Source organism: Lepus europaeus, chromosome 5, assembly GCF_033115175.1.
Source record: "Lepus europaeus isolate LE1 chromosome 5, mLepTim1.pri, whole genome shotgun sequence".
NCBI classification, from domain to species: Eukaryota; Metazoa; Chordata; class Mammalia; order Lagomorpha; family Leporidae; genus Lepus; species Lepus europaeus.
Window position 1 is genome coordinate 88,511,342 of NC_084831.1, and position 19,680 is coordinate 88,531,021.

Here is a 19,680-nt window from a genome sequence, read left to right on the forward strand (position 1 = left end):
CTCTAACAGTGCCCGAGTCTTCCTTCCTGCTACAACCCAGCAGAGCAGGGTGGTTGTGGCCCAATTGGAATGAGTTCTATGCACATTACTCCCTGGATACCCTTGTATACGTCTGACGGAAGGTCTCGTCCTCCCTAGCCTTTGGATTGGCTCGATGTGCTCAACGCCACCATGCCAACTCCAGGCCAAATCTCAAAATATGGTTACATCTAGAGATAGGTAGAATTTTACGCTTCACTGGGTGCAACCCTTTTCCTCCAGGCAGGTGTTGCTGTTGGCTAGGGGGACAGAGCAGAGGGCACCAGTTGCTTTGCAGCAGGAGATGGATAACGGGGTGATGCTACCTAGGAATGTGGAAAAGTGCTAAGATGGGTGCCTGAAGGACACTGCGCTTACTTAGCTTTGGCTTGGGTTGAAAGCGCCTTCGCTTTAAGTTCTCTTACTCACCCAGCTTCTAGAAGCTTGGCATCTTCTTCCAGCCAAGCCCTGCTGAGCCCAGAGTCATAACCAGCGTGTGTTACGCACCAGAGAAGTCGAGGCAGCACACACACTCCTCTGCCTGAAGCCATCCATCCTGTTGCAGTGCAACTATCTCAGAAAGTTGATGCCTCCGCCAGTCTCAGTACCTGGAGGACAAAACCCCGAGGCTACATCCTCAGTGGCCATGAGTCATTGATTCCCCTACCAGATGGAAAACAAGCACTAGCCCCTTCCCCCTGCACGCCCTCTTGAGCACCGTAAGAGGTTCTATGGCACATAAATCTCCACAGTGGAAAAACTGACAACTTTTTATTTCTTAAAAAAAAATGGGAAAGGGAAAACTGAATCTGATTTTCCTGGCCTACACTGCCATATAGCTGACCAGGTTAAAATGAATCCCCGTCCGCCCTGGCCTCCCTGGCCTTCCAATTTTGAACACACTTGATAATGGGCTGAAACACGTGCCACCCTTTCTTGGGATAGCAGGGCTGCAGTTCTTTGGCTCCCGACAGCACTTCCATGTTCTCGGCTTCCTCCGAGCTGATTTCAGGAACAGTGAGACGCAGCCATTGCCAACTCGTGAAACATTTCTGGCCGCGTTCCCTTTCCTCTCTTAAAACCTAGGTTGTTGTCAGAACCTTGACTCAGAGTGGCTTATTAGCAACCCGAGCAAGCGGTAGAAAAATCCATTATGCAGAATCCAAGCCTCACTTGGAATCCTTGAAGTCCCTTCTGGGAAAGGGCCTCATTGTCCAGGATTGGCATCAGCGGAAGTCAGAGGGTCACCAAAGGGTTGCATCAACCCTCCTCGCTCCCCGCCCCGCCCCGCCCCGCCCCGCTTTATCCTGCGTAGGGCAAAGGCTGTGCCCATTCCATCCCTTTCACTTTTTTCCCTGCCTGTGAAACTGACACATTCTTGGGAGCTGTGTCATGACACGTCCCGTAAATGATTCACGCTGAAGTGACCTTTAAAAGAGAGCGGAGAAATCAGCTGGATTTCAGGAGCCTGGAGCTGTGCAGAAGCCAAACACACGGGGCTCTGTGTGCCTGAGCTCACTGTTACCTCTCTGGCCGCTGAGCCTGGACATGTGATTTGGTGATGATGTTACTCACCGAGCTAACGCCAGCAATGTTTACGCTTGCTCCTGCGTAACCTAAACCTTGGAGATTGTGATCTAATTCAATTTCTGAAAATGAAAATGAGATTAAGGGTTGGTGGAAGGTGTTGTAAAGAGAGAAATTTGTTTATAACTCATTAGTGTATATTTTTACAATTTTCTGTCCTACATCTGTTCACATCCTTGAAAACTACCAAACAGAATTAAATTATTCCAAGAAATAATTTAACCTTAGCCACAAAGGAATATAAAACTCTTTGCCAAATGTGTCACTGCTTTGTAAATTGCTAGTAAATTATGGTATTAGCAAGTTACTAGTGGGATGGCACAAAAGACACCACTTGGGATGCCCTTGCCCCATGTCAGGGTGCCTGCTTAAATTCCTGCGGCTCTTCTTCTAATCCAGCTTCCTGCTAAAGTGCACCCGGGAGGCAGCAGACAATGCCACAAGTGACTGGGTCCCTGCTACCATGTGGGAGACCTGGAGTTCTGGGCTGCTGGCTTTGGCCTGACCCAGCCTGGGTTGTTCTAGGCATTTGGAGAGAGAACCAGTGGATGGAAGATCTCTCCCTGTCCATCTCTCTCTCTGCCTTTCAAATAAAATAAAAATTAATAAAAATCTTAAAAATGGATGTCAATAGTTTGAAACAGATTTTTGGTTGCTTTTTGTAATAGTGGTTTTGATTCAATGCCTTTTTATTCCGATTCCCAGAAATAAAAATGATCCTCCAGATAATCCGATCCTGTCATCTCTCTCCATTCTCTTCTGTTACCACCAAGGAACAGTTGTGAAAGGGTCATTTTTAATCACTGTGCTAAGGATTCCAAGAACCATCGTCATGTACATTTCCAGCACTCTGAAAGAGAAGGTAAGGCAGTGTCTTAACATCAGTCCCAATGGGTGTTTGGGTGGCAGAAAAGTTATGGGAAAATTACAGCAGGTACCAGGGCAGGAAGGTGACCTGTGGTGGTGGTCTTTCAGAAGGCTCCTGTGCCCCTGAGGTCCCACTCCTTGCCCCAGCAAAGCTCCCCCCCTCCCCCCCGTTTTGTTAGGTTGCCTGCTATGCGGTGGTGGAGGTGGGGTGGATAGAGAGTAGCTCTGAGTTATCTGGTTTTCCTGCTTATTTAAACACACAGAAAATGGCATGGATCCTTACAGTGAAATTAAACAAGGTTCTGTAGACATTTATGTTGTTTTTTTTTTTTTTAAGTCAGAAAATACATGAAAGTAGCACTTTGTTTGCTTCTGTTTCAATGGTGAAATAGTCCCTTCCTTTTGTGTTTCCCAGAGGGTACGACAGGAAGTTCCTGGTGTGGATGAGGAAGAAGGGAGGAGAGAGGGTGTGAGTGTGTGCGGTGTGGGTGTGCATTGCACACTCATGCTTGCGAGTGAGAAACGGGCAAGCTGACCTACATCCCAGCTTGAAGGACAGAAAACTGTAGGGCTTTTGTGCTCCAGGGTTTTCTCCTCCTTGGTTTTTATTTCCATGCACATTTGGTTATGAATGCCAGTGGAAACCAGAACACCAGGAAAACAGCTGTTCTCATGGTATTTCTGGCCTGCCAAACCAGGGGAGATTGGACTTCATCCAGCTTTCCTGTTCTCACACACTCTTCACTCTCCCTCATCCCCACCTCCAGGTTTTGTGACTCGGTCACTTTCACAAACCTACCTGATTCCAACTTTGGGGGTACAGTTCTGGGTCCTTAAGTAATTTGGAGAAAATACACAGGCTCATGTTATATTTTTTAATTATTTTTGTTGGGTCACTTTAAGCAGAAATCTGAATTCTTGATCTTTTTAAATCCATAATCAAAATCTAAGGTTTGTATGTCAGTTGGGACCAAGTGATTGAATGTCACGTAAAATTATCTGGCTTCCATATGCTGAAATGCATTCCATGCCACTGCTTGTGGATCATAGAATAGTTTCCTGTATTCCCACAGACATCTTGCCTGGTTACAGTTTGGTGGCTTGAAGAGACATTTCCACAGCCAGGGCAAATCTAGCTACTTCTGGACCTCGCATTTTGAAATTGACCCTTCAATCTTAGGAAACCTGAAGAAGGATTTCTTGAGGAAGACAATAGTTTTCTATTTTAAATATATAAGTGTGTATGTGTGTGTGAGTGTGTGTGAGAGAGAGAGACAGAGAAAGACAAGGGCACTTAAAAAATTGGTATAAATAGATCTAACAGCTATGTTTACTTTTACAAACCCATTTTTGAAATCCATGCATGGGTTTTTCATGATCTATATTTTCCTTGAACTTTCTGAAGTCCCATGAAATACATACATAAGCACTAGAGAATCATAAACTACCGAGCCAGCTGGGAGCTTGCTGCCCCTCCTGGAGCTAGGGACTATAACCTCTTTGGGAAAACAGCCTTCCATAAATCTGAAAGAGAAGTCGGGGAGAAACCCAGGGTCCCTCTGACTGAGGTCTGTAAAGTTATTTATCACTCCCCAGATGCAGCCAGGACGAGAGGCGAAGCCCCCTTCCAGTGATGTAACTGCTGGAGAAATGTGTCCTTAGGTTAGCGAGAACCGTCTTCCTCAGCACCCTTGCAGCCCAGGGCCATGCCTACGGTTTAAACATTTCACACAGCCACTGCCCTGTAATCTTTCCTACATTAAAGAGGCTCATTCAGAACCACTGCAGTGCTGACAAGTCTCCAGATCAAGTTTCATCCAATTGAATTAACACTGGGACAAGAAAATGTCCATATAAGGCTGTGTTATTCCTGGGGTCCTCATCCTAAGCTATTTTAGGATTGTTTGGAGGGATTTTTTTTTTTTTACTCTGGGCCTTGGGTAGGACATGGTCCTTCACCCCTCCCCCCAGCATTTTCTTTAACTGCTCATTCCTGAGTTATGCACAAATCAAGTTATATTTCAAAGGACCGATTTATCCCTTGAAATTGAGTCCTGAAAGTCTCACTATAGGATTTATTTTTCCAAAAGTTAGGCTTGATTATTTATGTGAGCATATAACCAGGAACCACAATGTATTATTTGTTTGGGGTTTTGAGTTTTGTTTCGTTTTGTTTTCTACCTCTGGGATGTGGATTTTTCTTGAATATAAACTTTGGGTTGAGAAAGTAAAGTATGCCATTTAAGCCACTTGAGGGCAATGAAGAGAGGGGTCTTTTTTTTGGAAAACTAGAACCAGAGGCCTATTTTGCCTTTGCCATTGACTATGAGCTAGTCCTGTGGCCTTTCTGCTGAGGTTCACAGCTGCCACACAGGTAAGCTTGCAGGAGGGGCTGTTTGGTGGTCAGTAGCAGTAATAATACTTAGCAGTCCTGTGAGCAAAGTAGAGGCTCTTCCACGTGGAATGAGAATTGCCCCCATGTCCCCAGGTGTGTAATTCAGTGTGGGGAGCAAAGGGTCTCCAGAAACTGCTGCTGCTCACGCCTTCTCTTGCTCTCTCTCTCGTGTTTCACGCTGTTCCTGTGGTTGGAACCTGGTCCCAGCAGCACAGCCTATGCGCAAGGCGCACATTCAAATGTGGCCACTGCTGTTTCCAGTACCTCGACAAGCACCTGTGCCATCTCAACCAGGTATGTTTCCTGCCATGTGCCCCAGTAACACACAGAGGGATCCGACTGGCAGGTTCTTCTGTAAAAGGCCAAATCGTGTAACTATGTTAGGCTTTCAGGCCGTCCGGTGTCTGTCAGGATTGCTCACTTCTGCCATCAAACCACAAAAGCAGCCTGAGACAAAATGTAAACCGGTGAGCGTGGCTGTGTTCATGGATGCTGACATTTGAGTTTCATAGGACTTTCAGATGTCAAGAAATAGTCTTTGTCTTTGGATGAATTTTCCAACCATCTTAAAGTCATAAAAACCATTCATAGCCACAGTCGGTGGAAAGCAGGTGGCTGGGCAGATCTGGCCCCCATGCCGAAGTTTGCAGGCATATACCCTAGGCTGTGAAAGCTATTCCTCAGATTCTCAAAGGGAAGTGTCTCTCCTTTCAGAAATAAAGAGGGGAAGGAGTCTTTCAAAGTCCTAGCACAGTGAATATATATCAACCAAGAGCTAATTTTCAGTGTCTTCTCCAAGAGCTATAATTTTCTTGAGCTAGGGAAAGAATTGCCTCCCTAATTTTTATATATTTCACCAGGCTTTCCCTTTCAAGCTATAAATATTCCTTTAAAATGATTAAAATTATATATTACAATTGTTTGAATTTCAGATGGTTTTTGTTCTCTCCTGAGTCTTTCAAATTGATGGAACTTTAAGTATATGTTTTATTTTTTTGTAGATCATTTAGGAAATTTTAATAGCCCTTGGCCAAATTTATACCAAACAGTATTTTTGTAAGTCAACAGATTGTTTCATAATTTAAATGTTCACAGAAACCTCACTTCTTATTGTTTCCCCTCTTCCTAATAAATGTACCACTGCAAGTAAAGGGAGTAATTACACCATCAGCGCTCAGTGTCTTATAAGTGGTATTTAGAATGCCTTTCATTATTCACAGAAAAGGGTGGCCTTTTATAGCAAAACTTTTTTTAAGGCTCTTCTTCAGAATCTCAGAGTGCCTTTTAGAACATATTTCTTGATCATTTGGATTGTTACAAGTAGGGACATATAAAACACAGGAAAATACCATAGCACTTTTCATAGTATCGGACCATGTAATAAGTCGAGCCAAACTCGATGAATGTACTTGTCATGGGATAAGATAAGTGCCTCTCTCTTTAGAGCTGTGTGCATGTATACCAGCTTACTTCTTAAGCATTTTGAGATACATCACATAACTGTGTTAACTGTGACAAATTATAGGGATACACGTGGACTAGAAAGTCAAATTCTGTTTTTTCTGTGTTCCTCTTTCACTCCAGTTTTCAACCTGCCCTATGGAAGCCTGTAGGCCCCTTGTGGTTGCTGCAGGAGTGGAGAGATGGGTGAAGAGGAGGAGGAGGTTGGGGCTGGCTCTGCCTTGCCTTTCCACCAGAGCAGCTGCTCTCTGATGGGCAGTAGGGGTGGGAAGCCATGAATGTTTCCTCTGAAGCCAGGACTCCACTGCTGAGATACATTTGAAAATCACTCTCTCTCATCATTCTCGTGTTGGTTTTCTCTGCCCTATTGCTAAAGGACATACTCTCTACCATCTGCAATTCCAAAGCCTTATAGTAACCAGTCCTTTTCCCTTGCGAGTTAGAAATGGTTCCAGGATCATAAGTGGTATAGTGGTGAATCCTTATGACAGATATACAAGGGGAGTAATTGTTCTTGAATCACAAAAAGGCTAACCTAGCCTTGACCCAGGCAGTGGTGCACGCAGGAATAGGTCTTTGGGATTCCAATCAGGAGGCCTGACCACTAGAGTGTGGCCTGAACAGCTGTCATGGAGTTTTGACCTTGGGGTGACCCCCATACAACTGGGCAACACCAGCTGATGTGGGCACTGCTGGGAGGCCTGAGTTTTAGGAAACTGAGAAAGAAAGGAAGAAGAATGAAAAAATAGTTTTAAAAAGGACTGATAGGAACACTGATGGAGATGGCAAGGTCACTTCTCTGGTCTAAATCCACCCCGGGAAAGCAGGTGAAGCTTTTGAGAATAAGGATGATGACTGGATAGTGGTGATCACAGCTCTCGTTGATCTCATTTGGCAGTGGACAAAGGAAAGTGAGCTTGAAGTGAGAAAAAGAAATTCAGTTAGCTTTCAGAGACATTTCTGGGCATCGGAATGAGTTACTAGGGAGACCTTTGGCATCACCGTCTCCAGGAATCAGATTTTAAAGGTCTGGGGCCTATTTTGTTTAACTTGTTTTGTGGAATAGGAGCTGAGAAAAGCTACAAGGGAATGAGATCCATTTGTTACCATCAAAAACCCAGATGCACTTCTGCATTCAACATCAAGAAGCCCGTTGTGTTTTACCAGTGCTTGTTAAAGCTTCACTGAGTTCCGGGGGAGGGGAGGCAGGTGGCATTTGCTGAACCTTGTAGACAGCCTACGGCTGTCTGATGATTCAGTGGCAGATTTTGGGGGTAAAACTCCAAATCTCATCATTTCTCATTTATTTGTCCCTCTGTATCATAAATACTAAGTGTATGTGTGTCTGAAAAAATTGTATATGTTCACCTTCACATTCATTTATCAAAGAATCTTTTTTTTTTTAGCTGTATGTAAACCATTTGAACCTAACCATAACTGGGGAGGGGCCATGATGACCCAGAGTCAGTATGAGCATAATTCAGGCCTGCAGACATCAACAAACTAGTCTGGGGGCATGGGGTGGGGCAGCAAGAGGCATGTGCATGAGACATTTACATGTGCTACATTCACATGGTGCTACATTTCATTTCATTTCATTTCATTTATTTCATGTCATTTCTATGGGCAACATTTGGAGTCTTGGCTGCTCCACTTCTGATCTAGCTCCCTGTAATGCACCTGGGGAAGCAGGGAAGGATAGCTCAAGTGCTTGGGCCCCTGCACCCACGTGGGAGACCTGGAAGAGGCCCTGGGCTTTGGCCAGGCACAGCCCAGCCATTGCAGCCATATGGGGAGTAAGCCAGTGGATGGAAGGTCTCTCTCTCTCTCTCTCTCTCTCTCTCTGTGTGTGTGTGTGTGTGTGTGTGTGTCTCCATCTCTGTGACTCTGCCTTTCAAATAAATAAAAAATAAATCTTAAAAGAAAAATGCATGATTGTGTGCTGGAATGAAGGCTGTGGAAGTCCTTAAGCGGAATATTTGTAATTGGGGGAGGTCATTTGCCTTGGTAGTTAGAGGAAATTTCATAGACGCAGTCTAACCTGAATATGGGGCCCCTACTGGCATTCACCAGCTAATCACAGCAACAACAGCAATCGCTGTGGGCGATTGGCACTTCACCACATTGCCACTTGTATGCTAAGCATTTTTCCTGCATTCCGCCAACTGTTAGTCTTTGAGGCCCTTTAGGATAGCATCTCTGGTTTACAGATAAGGTAGCTGAGTGGGTAGAGAAGGCACACCCTTAGTGGCAGAGCTAGGCTTTGAATCCAGGTCTGTTTGGCCTCTGGGTGCGTTTTTTTAAATAGCCACAGAGGGATTCGTGACCACTGTCTAGGATTGTTCAAGGCCTTGCCAAGCCAGGGTCCAGACTAGTGAGTTTGCTGGCAGAACAAGTCTGGTTATGTGGCAGGTTTTTGTGGGAGAGGACAAGAAAGGTGTAGAGTCACTGGGGGTGGTGAGCTGTGAATCATGCAATTATAGATCAAGAAGGGCTGCGTCAGGGAGGCCTGGCCCTGCCCGGCTCACAGGCAAGTCAGTGGTTGAAGCTTCTAGGAGTCTTGGCTGAGCTCAGAGATCTGCAGGCAAGGAGACGGCGGCATCTCCACTCCCTCTCGGTACTTGCCAGGGCCCGGGCTGAGAAGCCCCTGTGGAAGTGCTGGCACGCCTCATGTTGTTTTGTGTGTGTCCACACGCAGCTCCTTGTGGGAGTGTCCCCCTAAGTGCACATCTCTTGTCCCTGGTGGACACACATACAGGTCGCAGTTGGTTTTAGATCAGTGTTCCCCAAGGAGTGAAGCCCATGGGTGGACCACGGCACTTGTCCTGACAGCTCCAAACTGATCTGAACATTCCAGAAAACTCTTTTTGATTTTTACTGGCAGAATTCCATAGGTTTTAATGTTTGAGTACCATGGGAGGCTCTTTACCAATCAGTAGATAGTGGGTTATTAAAGCTCACAAAAATGTGTGCGTTTTCAACCAAAGTTGGTGTTTTTGCTTAGTTTCCTGAAGACTCAAATCCATTAGTCCATTCAGGCCAGGCCTGGCCACCTGCAAAGTTTGGCTGTGTCCCTGTGCAGAGGTGGGAGATGCCTGTGTTGTCAGTTGTCTTAATGAACATTTTACTTCTGTTCACCCTTTGGGTCCTGTTCAGTTGGCTGTGTGTATCACTTTAACCATTGCCTTCCCCTGCAGTCTTCTTCCAGCCGAAGTGGGAGTAGGTATAGGAAGTGAGCTGAGGGCTGATGTCAAAGGAGTTTGACAACTATGATTTCTATTCCAGTCTCGTGGGAGAAGCCCCTGGGCAAAGGAGACTCCTGAGTCTGGTGTGGCAACAGCTTGCCTCTGCCTCTTCCCTCACTGGGTAACTTGAGTGAGTCACCTAACCTCTGTGAGCTTCTGCAAAGTGAGCAATTGGGTTAAAATGACCCCTAAGGCGACTGTGCAGCTTTCTGAAACATGGAGTGTCCAGACCAGGGCTGGAGCATGCGGGTGCCCCCTTGCCCCCTTGCATGGGACATGGGGGTGAGAATGGGAAAAACACGGACTGGTTTCCAAAAGGAAAGCGTCATTTTATTTCACGTTGTGCTTGGCCAGGACTTAACCTGTAATCACAGAGGCACACAAGGTTTCATGCTGCCCTGATCCTGAGCCCCCAGAATCTTGTAGCATAGCTTAAGAATGTGAGTGGACCAGGAAGAGCCATGGTTATGTGTGATCCCCGTGTTTCAGTGATACCCCGTTGTGCTGCTGGGTAGTGAGAAATGCAGCAGCTGGCAGTACAGTCTGGTAAGGCCCAAGCACCTGATCATTCCCTTTTTTGCCAGGTAGTGATCAGCTGGTGAGTCTGGGCCAACTGTCCTTGAGGGGACAGGGGATTCTGGGGTACGTGATGTGGTCGGGAGAGTGTGGTACAGCCAACTTTCCCTACGTCCTGCTGCCCTCACTCTTGGCATCTGTCTAGATACGTCCTGCAGTGTTAAATGCACGTGTCTCTGCCTCTTTACATTTGCCCAGCAATGCCAGCGGCTTCCTGATCAGAAAGGTCCCAGCCAACCTGGTGGAGTGTGGTGCACAGAAAACCTCAGTGTCTTGGGAAACAGACTCCCCTCCCCTCTGTCACTCCTAGTGCTCCCTCTCCAACCTGCCCTGCCTGCCAGTACTTCTTTTCTGTGAATATAATGTTGGTCTCTGTACTCTAGGCCTTTGTGGCAGACTCAACTTTATAATATCTCTTTCTCCCTCTCCTTGCAGTGAGCTCTGTTTTGCTGATTCTCTTTCTCACAGTCCATCAATAGCAAAAGCACACGGTGACTTCCATGGCAGGTTCTGGTTCATCCCAAGCCAATTGGCAAATCTCCAGTGACTCTTCCTCCCTCTCCCCAGAGGCCAAGTCCTGAATATTGTACAATTTCTCCCTAACTTACATTTTTAAAATGATGTTGAGGACCATAAGAAGCAACTTTTCTTTTGTATCTGACGTAGCTATAAGGGGTGGTGTCATCACAGAGCATGCAGACAGCCGTTCTTCTCACCACTGCAGTGGTTCTGAATCCTCCCACCCACACCAGTTGGTTTAGAGTTATTCCCGGGCAGCCAGCTGATGGTGGGGGCTCTCAAGAGCTGCCCCAGGGGTGCGTTTTTACGAAGAAACTCACAAGTGTGTCAGTATGATAGTTTGCATTAAGGCTCCTGTATAGACAATGATAATCCTCACACCCAGCTGTTCCGTGGCAAATGCTACAACCCTGGCTTTAAATAGAAAGGAATGGAGGCACCTATTTTTTGGAGGCCCCAGACTGTCTGGGAGAAAACAAACTGAATTTTCTTGTGTCTTGGTGCCTGGCACAGAAGCTGCTGGGCATATGGCCATGGCTTTGTCTGGCTCTCCTGTGCACAGCGTCTCTGGAGCCCAGCTTCCAACTGCTGTGAGCATGTTGTAAGGGTCAGGGCCCAGGAGGGTGAGGCCCTGCAGCCCCCTCCAAGTGGGGCTGAGCCTCCTCTAAGTCCCTTTGGGGCAAGGCCCAGGGAGCAGCTGCCATCTTATATTAGACTGAAGTCCAATGACTTGGAATTCTACCTTCTTAGAGAGGCAAAGTAGCATTTGCTGAATCAATGATAGCATCAGCGTAGGAAAGAAAATTTAGCAAGGGCACTGGGAACGGCAGGAAACTCTCCATGAAGGCAGCTGAGTATTCAGCATTAATCGCTTGACTTTCTCTAAAGTGTGCAGCTCCTAAAGACAGGAATAGCTGCCTATTTATTGGGTACTTACTGTGTGCCAGCTGCTGGGCTTTTGTGCATTAACCACCAGCAGCCTCACAAATCCCCTCTTCCTTGTCCAAGTTCTGAATGATTGAGAGATGCAAGATCAAGCAGGTGAAGATTAAAAATAACACCTTGAAACCGAATCAGCTGAGTGGAAAATGCACCACAGGAACAGTTGTAGGCAACAATCTGGTTAATGTTTCACCCCTGAACCTGAAAGACTAACCCAGGCCCAGCCAACAAGGTCAACCTCCTCCACGAGCTGAGAAGCTGTGTTCTGGGTGACAGGTGGACTCCAAAAGAGAGTGAGGAAGGGGCTGAGCCAGGCTGTGTTCTGCTTCTCCTTTAACTTCACCCAGTCCCCAAAGTCTGCCTTCTCCCCTGAGAGCAAACGAGGAGCTCCCTGGCTTTGGAAATACAAAGCCAGGGGACTCAAGATCACCCCCACACTGTGACTCAAACCGCTCCTCCCCAGTCCACCGGGGTGCTCCTCCCACAAGGTAGGGACTCAGAACCCCAGGTCGGCAGAGACCACAGAACACCTGCCCTCACTAAAGCAGAATCTGGCATCCAGCGGCTTGAATGCCTCAACCAGGATTGCTCTTTCTGGTTCCCTCTTCTCCATCTTGTGTCTTCTCTTCCCTGCCCTGAGCATGTTGAGACAGATACATATGTCACATCACATGGTGTGTTGCCATGAGGTGCTCTGGCCTACCTTTTGAGCTGAACTACATATAGATCTCCACCCCCCACCCCATCCCTTGAGAAACGTGGAAGACAGGACCACACTCACAGGGGCAGAGGGCAAGGAACATTTGGGTCCTGGAAGATCAAGGTCGCACCTTTTATTCATGGCACCAAATCCTCAGCTTTCCCCTGCGCCCCACCAGCCTCCTCACAGTCCAGCCCTTCCTTTCTTCCAGAAGATAGTAGCCACATCTCCTGAGAGCTGCTTCTTCCTTCCTTCTTGCCCTCTTTGGATCAGGGTCCACATATCCATTTTCCAAAAAGTATGATTGAGTGAGAAGAATGAAAACCTTGAGGCAGACAGACCTGGGTTTGAATCATAGCTCCTCGACTTACTCTGTGACCTGAGACGTTACATCACCGCCGTTGGCCTCTCCCTTCTTGACCTCAAAAAGCTCATAGAGAAATATAATCAAGTTTATTTTGGTGCAAAAAAAATTGAAATCCATGTTAGAGCTATTTCATAATACACATTTCCCACAAATACTTTGAAGACCCCTTATGTAAAGCAAAATTCTTAATACCTACCTCACAAGCAGTTGGGAAAGCCAAAAAAGCTAATATATATAATCATTAAATCATGGTACCGGGCTCTTACTTCATGCTCCATAAATGTTGGTTTCTTTTGAAGAGAAGGATTGGGTTTCATTACTATAATTTACTCATTCATTCACCAAATACTGGAAGTCTAAACTGGGTATAAAAGTGTCTCTTTCCCAGGGTTATGATAAATAATTATAGTGAGAATATTTGCAAAGGTCTCAGTTTTGTGCCTGGCGGATCAGAGTACTCATTGAATCAACGGAAGTTGTCCTTATTATCAGCCCACTAAGTGTAGGAGCTCCTGGTTGGAGCCTGGGACACTTGGGACACAGTGGAGTTCATTTGATGACTCAGCAAACTTGCTCAGGTAGGGATGTGTTAACATCATCGCGTAGGCAGGGAACTTCTCTTCCAAGTACATCTTTCTCTTCCCCATCCCACCTCCAGCCAGAACCACTGCAGTTCTTTTTAGGGGAGCTGGATGGTTAAGAACTGTCCTTCTGGTCCTTGCAATCCAGAAAAATGCCCGAGTTTTCCCCAACAGAAAGGTTCATGGTGCAAGAAAATCTGGCATTCAAATCCAAACCCAGGACCAGGAGACAGAGAACGGGTGTGACCTGAAGACCGAGAAATCCTGCCCCCCCCCCCCCCCAATTCCCAGAAGGTGGGCTTCAGAGCCTGTTTCTTATGCGTCCAGCCCTTGTTTCCTTTCTCTCCACTCCTGTTTATCAGCACTCAAGAGCCTGCCACCGCCTAGGAAGGGCACCGGGACTGTTTCCAACAACAAGGGTTTAAAAAGTCACTAGATCCAAGGAACTGCCGTTGGCCTAATGTGAGACTCTTCACGAGCCTCAGCTCCGTGCTGCGTGGGAACCAGCGCCTTCTTGTTCTTTGTAACTTCTTGTCATGACAAGTCCCAGGTACACCAGAAAAACACTGAGGGAGACTGCCTGTGTTGTTAGCTTTGATCTCTGAAAAACACCTTTGGAGTCAGCCAAACAACTTTCATAAATAAGGAAGCAGGTGAGATGTGCAAACCTTGCTCTGAAAGAGGGCATTTGGGTGTGACCATCTGATAGCCCCTCTCAATATTCTTCCTGTTTGCAGGCTGGTGTCTGCGGTGGGCTCCATTCTTGCCTGGTAACTGAGGCTGGGCCAGGCTACCATCTGTGATCACATGGGCTGGGGTTGGGTGTGGGAGGCTGTTCGGAATGGAAGAGGGAACGTTCACAATCCAAGTTATCAACATAACCCCAAGTGCTTAAGGAATGTAAAGATTATAGATGAGTTTCATCATTCTCCAAATTCATTTAGTGTAGGAAATGAAATTAAGCCATGAAGTAGCTCCTACCACAAATCGAATTTTCCTGTTGATGGAGAACATGTTTTGTTCATGTTATTTCTCTGATTCTTCTGGAACAGAGGTCTTGTCAGAAAGTTCTGCCTGCCCACTTTGAAACCCGTGTTCACCCTACCTCCCTTCCACATCTTCCTTTCTTTCCTTTTTTTTTTTTTTTGGACAGAGTTAGACAGTGAGAGAGAGACAGAGACAAAGGTCTTCCTTCCATTGATTCACCACCTAAATGCTTGCTACGGCCGGCGCACTGCGCCAATCCGAAGCCAGGAGCCAGGTGCTTCCTCCTGGTCTCCCGTGCGGGTGCAGGGCCCAAGGACTTGGGCCATCCTCCACTGCACTCCCAGGCCACAGCAGAGAGCTGGCCTGGAAGAGGGGCAACCAGGACAGAATCTGTCATCCCAACCAGGACTAGAACCCGGGGTGCCGGTGCTGCAGGCGGAGGATTGGCCAAGTGAGCTGCGGCGACGGCCATCTTATGTTTTTTTAAATCTAAGTCTTTACTAGTTTTCCTGAGGGATTTTTTTTTTTTAAAGATAAGGTAGAGTTTACAGAGAGAGAAGGAGAGACAGAGATCTTCCATCTGCTGGTTCACTCTTCAAATGGCCACAATGACCAGGGCTGGGCCAGGTTGAAGCTAGGAGCCAGGAACTTCTTCCAGGTCTCCCACATGGGTGCAGGGGCCGAAGCACTTGGGCCATCCTCTGATGCTTTCCCAGGTATGTTAGCAGGGAGCTAGATTGGAAGTAGAGCAGCCAAGACTTGAAGCAGTGCCCATATGGAATGCCAGCACTGCAGACAGTAGACTTACCCTTATACCACAACACCTGACCACACCTTTCTAAGCAAGGCACTGTCTGTGGGTACATTCCTCAGCTGTCATTCTCCAGTAGTCTTTGTCCTAGACGTTGAGACTTGTTGGGAGAAGGAAATGATCGTCAGCAAGAGACTAGAAAATGTATTCATGAAAAGAAAAAGAAGGATATGTGAGTCATGGCAATTGCGGGAGTAATAAGCCACTTCAGTTTAGTGCTTGCTAATTCTTGTTCTGGTACAAGTTGGAATCTGATGGTGCTCTAGACTACCATTACCTGCATCTCTTCTTTGAATGTCTTCCTCATGGGTGTGGATCTACCACAAACTCAGATGTGCAAGAAGTACTATATTATGTTTCTCAAACTAATTTTTAAATTTGAGCTCCATTCTACTGCACTGACACAAAACTTAATCTCCTATCCTTGGGCTCTCATCTCGTGGAGCTATATGAGGTGTCTGGTGTCCCAGGCATTAGTAGAGAGAGGTTGCCCTTGAGACATTCCCATCATCAAGGGTTCTTCGGGGCTTCTTGGGAAGCAGGAATCTTTTGCAAGGCCACCTATGTTCCTGTCTGCCTGGATGTGCTAGTGGTAGGTGATGAACTGCCCTGGTCACCTACAAGCTCCGTGTCTGTGGAACCCCCTCACTCCTGGGCAGACAGGACCTTGTGAGTGGCTGTGGAAGAGCCTTGCCACTTCTCCATGATCTGCTACAAATAGCAGACGTCAGTCCTCCCTTCATTCCTGTGCCACCCAGTGCTAATGTAGAAAGAAGACCTACACTCCAAGAACTTTGTCTTATATTGGAGTCCCCTCCTTTCACCGTTTCACCTGGAAGCGAAGGCCTTAAAGAAATAAAGTTTTGGGCCGGTGCCGTGGCTCAACAGGCTAATCCTCCGCCTTGCGGCGCCGGCACACCGGGTTCTAGTCCCGGTCGGGGCACCGATCCTGTCCCGGTTGCCCCTCTTCCAGGCCAGCTCTCTGCTCTCTTCCAGGCCAGGGAGTGCAGTGGAGGATAGCCCAAGTGTTTGGGCTCTGCACCCCATGGGAGACCAGGATAAGCACCTGGCTCCTGCCATCGGAACAGTGCGGTGCGCCGGCCGCAGCGCGCTACCGCGGCGGCCATTGGAGGGTGAACCAACGGCAAAAGGAAGACCTTTCTCTCTGTCTCTCTCTCACTGTCCACTCTGCCTGTCAAAAATTAAAAAAAAAAAAAAAAGAAATAAAGTTTTGGAAGACAAAGCCTGTAGTAAGAGTTGCAGACTAGATGCCTTCTTGCCCCCTTCCCCACCTGGCACCCTAACCTCACCTAGGGGGATGAACGTATAGCCTGAGTCTTGCTCGAATGGGGAATACACAGAGGAGAGAAAGGAGAAAATCCTCAGGAGAGCATAAAGTAACCCATTGAGCGTATATTAGGGAGAGCGGTGCAGTCTCCCTTCAATTTAGTCTCATCTCCCTAGACACTTGAGAGACAGAGTCCATGAAAAGTAGGAGAGGAAGCAATGGAGAGAATTTTGGTTCAGTTGGCTTTCTTATGTAGGTGGGGCTAAAAAGTTCCTAAAAGTTTTGGCAAGTAGATCCAGGCTTAGACAACCCGCCAGGTGGTTTCATCTGCTCCCTCCTCCTGCCTGTACAGAATGCTTCAGTTGGCACAGGGGTGGGGTAAAGAGCATTTGCCAGACTTGCATTCATCCAAGGAATGAGACAGCTGAGACTGAGTGACTTCATCAGGATGCATCTCAGCGGGGGTGGAGAAGGGCTCTCTGGGTGTGTTTGTCATGCCTCCATCTTGCCTCCATCAAAGCAACAACAAAGAAACTTGGTGAAGTCCAAAAAACATAAAGCTACAGAGCTGACTTTTCTCATTGGAGCCATCCTAACCACACCTTGAACTGACTACAAAGGAAACTGCTCTCTGAGCAGAAGTACCAGTGGAGAGGGGAGGCTCAAATGGGAGAGCCAGTCGTCAGTCTTGGGAGGTTCAGACAGAAAACATTTGTCACACTAAAGGCACAGTAATTAAGACAGTGATACTGAATAAACACAGTATATGCTAGATAGACATATAGACCACTGGAACAGGGAAGAGAGCCCAGAAATAAACCTTTGCAATTATGGCCATATGATTTTCTTTCTTTCTTTTTTTAAGATTTACTTATTTGAAAGGCAGAATTAGAGAAAGAAGAGAGAAAATTAAAAATAGGCAAAGGAGACTTTGTCAAACTTCAAAACTTCTACATATCAAAGGAAACAATCAGGGTGAAAAGTCATCCCCTGGAATGGGAGAAAATAATTGCAAATCGCATTTGGTAAGAGGTTAATATCCAGACTATATAAAGAACTTGTATAACTCAACAACAGAAAAAAACTCCAAATGACCCAGCTAAAAGATGAGTAAAGAACTTAACAGAAATTTCTCCAGAGGAGCTATAGAGATGGCCAATGAGCACTTAAAAAGATACTTGGCATCATAAAGCTTTAGGGAAATGTAAATAAAAACAAACCAAAAAAACACCTCATTCCCATTGGGATGTCCATTATAAAAGAATAGAACATAACAAGTGTTGGTAGGGAGGTGGATAAGTTGGAACCCTTGGGCATCACTGTTAATGGAAACGTAATTTGGTTTAGTATGGTAGTCACTCAAAAAATTAGAAATTAAATTACCAAATAATTTAGCAACCCCATCCCTGGTGTGTAGCCAGAGTTAAAAGCACGATCTCAAAAGAGATATTTGTACACTTAGGTTCATCATAGCATTATTCACCATAGCAAAGAAGTAGATGCAACCCGAACTCTCCATTGGTATGTTGATGGCTAAAGGAGATGTGGCGCTTACATCCAGTGGAATAGACAGCCTTTAAAATAGAAGGGAGTGCTGCCTTACACTACCATGTGTATGAACCTCAAGGATGGGATGCTAAATTAAGCAGTCACAAAAGGACAAACACTGTGTGATCCCACTCACAAAACATCCAAAGTATTCAAAAATGATAGAAACAGACAGTAGAAAAGTGGCTACCAACAGCTGGGGACCAGGGGAGGGGGAAGTCATTTTCAGTGAGTTCAGAGTTTCCGCGTTGCGAGGTCAAAGAGCTGAGGAGAACTGTCACACCACAGTAGGAATACACGTAACACCCCAACTAAGCTCTACCCAGAAAATGGGTAAGATGCTAAGCTTAATGTTTTATGCTTTTTAACCACAATTAAAAAAAAAAAAAGAAAAAGAGAGTAATTTATTACAGTGAACGCCTTTTAAGCAATGTGTTTTTCTCCTAAGAGTTTTCCATTGCATGGTGGACCAAGCGATGGTACAGCTTGTATATGTATTCCCGGCAAGCAGCACCCTGTTAGTTTATTGCCAGGCTGCTGTCACTAGGCCTTTCTCATCTGGCCTGATGGGTCAGCTTTGGCCACGGCAGCCCCACACCACCAGCAATGTGTTTGTGGAGGGACAGACCCACAACTCAAGATAATTCCCCAAAATGTGCAACTCAGGAAAAGTGCATCAACATTCCCATTTCTGCTCTCCATCTCCCACTTGCAACTTCCTCAGTTTGGAGCTTCAGATCAGAAATGTTTGATGTGCTTGGAAGCAAACCAACCTTTAAAATAGATAAATGTCAGTCATTTATGATTGTGTCTGTACAGTATACCAGGTACCCAGCGAGAGTTTTGCATATGCCGTCTGTGTATCCTCTCGAGCAGGCAAGTGTCTAGTAGGCAGTGTCTTAGTTCGTCTTCTGTTGCTGTAACAAAATACCTGACACTGGTATTTTTTTTTTAAAGATTTCTTTGTTTATTTGAATGTCAGAGTTACACAGAGAGAGAAGGAAAAGCAGAGAGAGATAGAGAGAGGTCTTCCATCCGCTGATTCACTCCCCAATTGGCCACAACGGCCGGAGCTGCACCAGTCCGAAGCCAGAAGCCAGGAGATTCCTCCAGGTCTTCCCATGCAGGTGCAGGGATCCAAGGACTTGGGCCATCTTCTACTGCTTTCCCAGGCCATACCGGAGAGCTGGATGGGAAGTGGAGCAGCCGGGACTTGAACTGGCACTTGAACTATCTAGGGATAGTTTTACCAGTAGGGTGGGAGAGAGTGGTAAATGGAAATGCCGGCAAGGCAAGTTACTAGCAGGGGAGGGGTTGGAAGGCCAGTCTAGAGCCGTTGTGTCCTAAGAAAGCAGGGATTTAAAAAGATACGGTCAGACCCACTGTTAAAGCATAAGACAAGGAACTTTCAGGGTAGGAATGGAGAGATAAAACAGGAGGTTTTTAAGTTTGCAGTTTCAGAGGAAACCCAGTTAAGGGGGAGTCCCAGCTGCCATCACCATGATAGCAGTAGGTATAACACCATTGCACAGATAAGGAAACTGAAACCCAGAGACTGAAGAGCTTGCTGGGATGACTACACTGAAACCATGTGGTCATCTCTGTGACTCCAGAAGCCACAGACTCACCAGTTTCAGTGAGTGCTCACATCAGTTTCAGTGGTGCTCACTAACCAGGGACAGGCCCATCTGTTTAATCTTTCTAACGAAGCTGAAGTCAGTACCGGTGCAAGCCTTACTCATCCTCTGCATTTCCCATTTCCCAGGTCCACAGCCTAATCTGGCCATA

At 46.4% G+C, this 19,680-nt stretch overlaps 1 protein-coding gene across 4 annotated transcripts in view; it reads left to right on the plus strand.

Annotated features, from left to right (window-relative positions):
- The window catches only part of SLC44A3 (solute carrier family 44 member 3), a 78,645-nt gene that overhangs the window by 44,453 nt on the left and 14,512 nt on the right, over positions 1 to 19,680 (plus strand). For 3 of the 4 annotated variants that reach the window (XM_062191779.1, XM_062191783.1, XM_062191782.1), the window contains exons 11-12: positions 2,311 to 2,467; positions 5,075 to 5,161. In XM_062191779.1, the coding sequence (XP_062047763.1) occupies positions 2,311 to 2,467; positions 5,075 to 5,161 (244 nt within the window). The remainder of the gene's footprint in view (positions 1 to 2,310; positions 2,468 to 5,074; positions 5,162 to 19,680) is intronic. The other variant, XM_062191780.1, reaches the window with a different exon arrangement.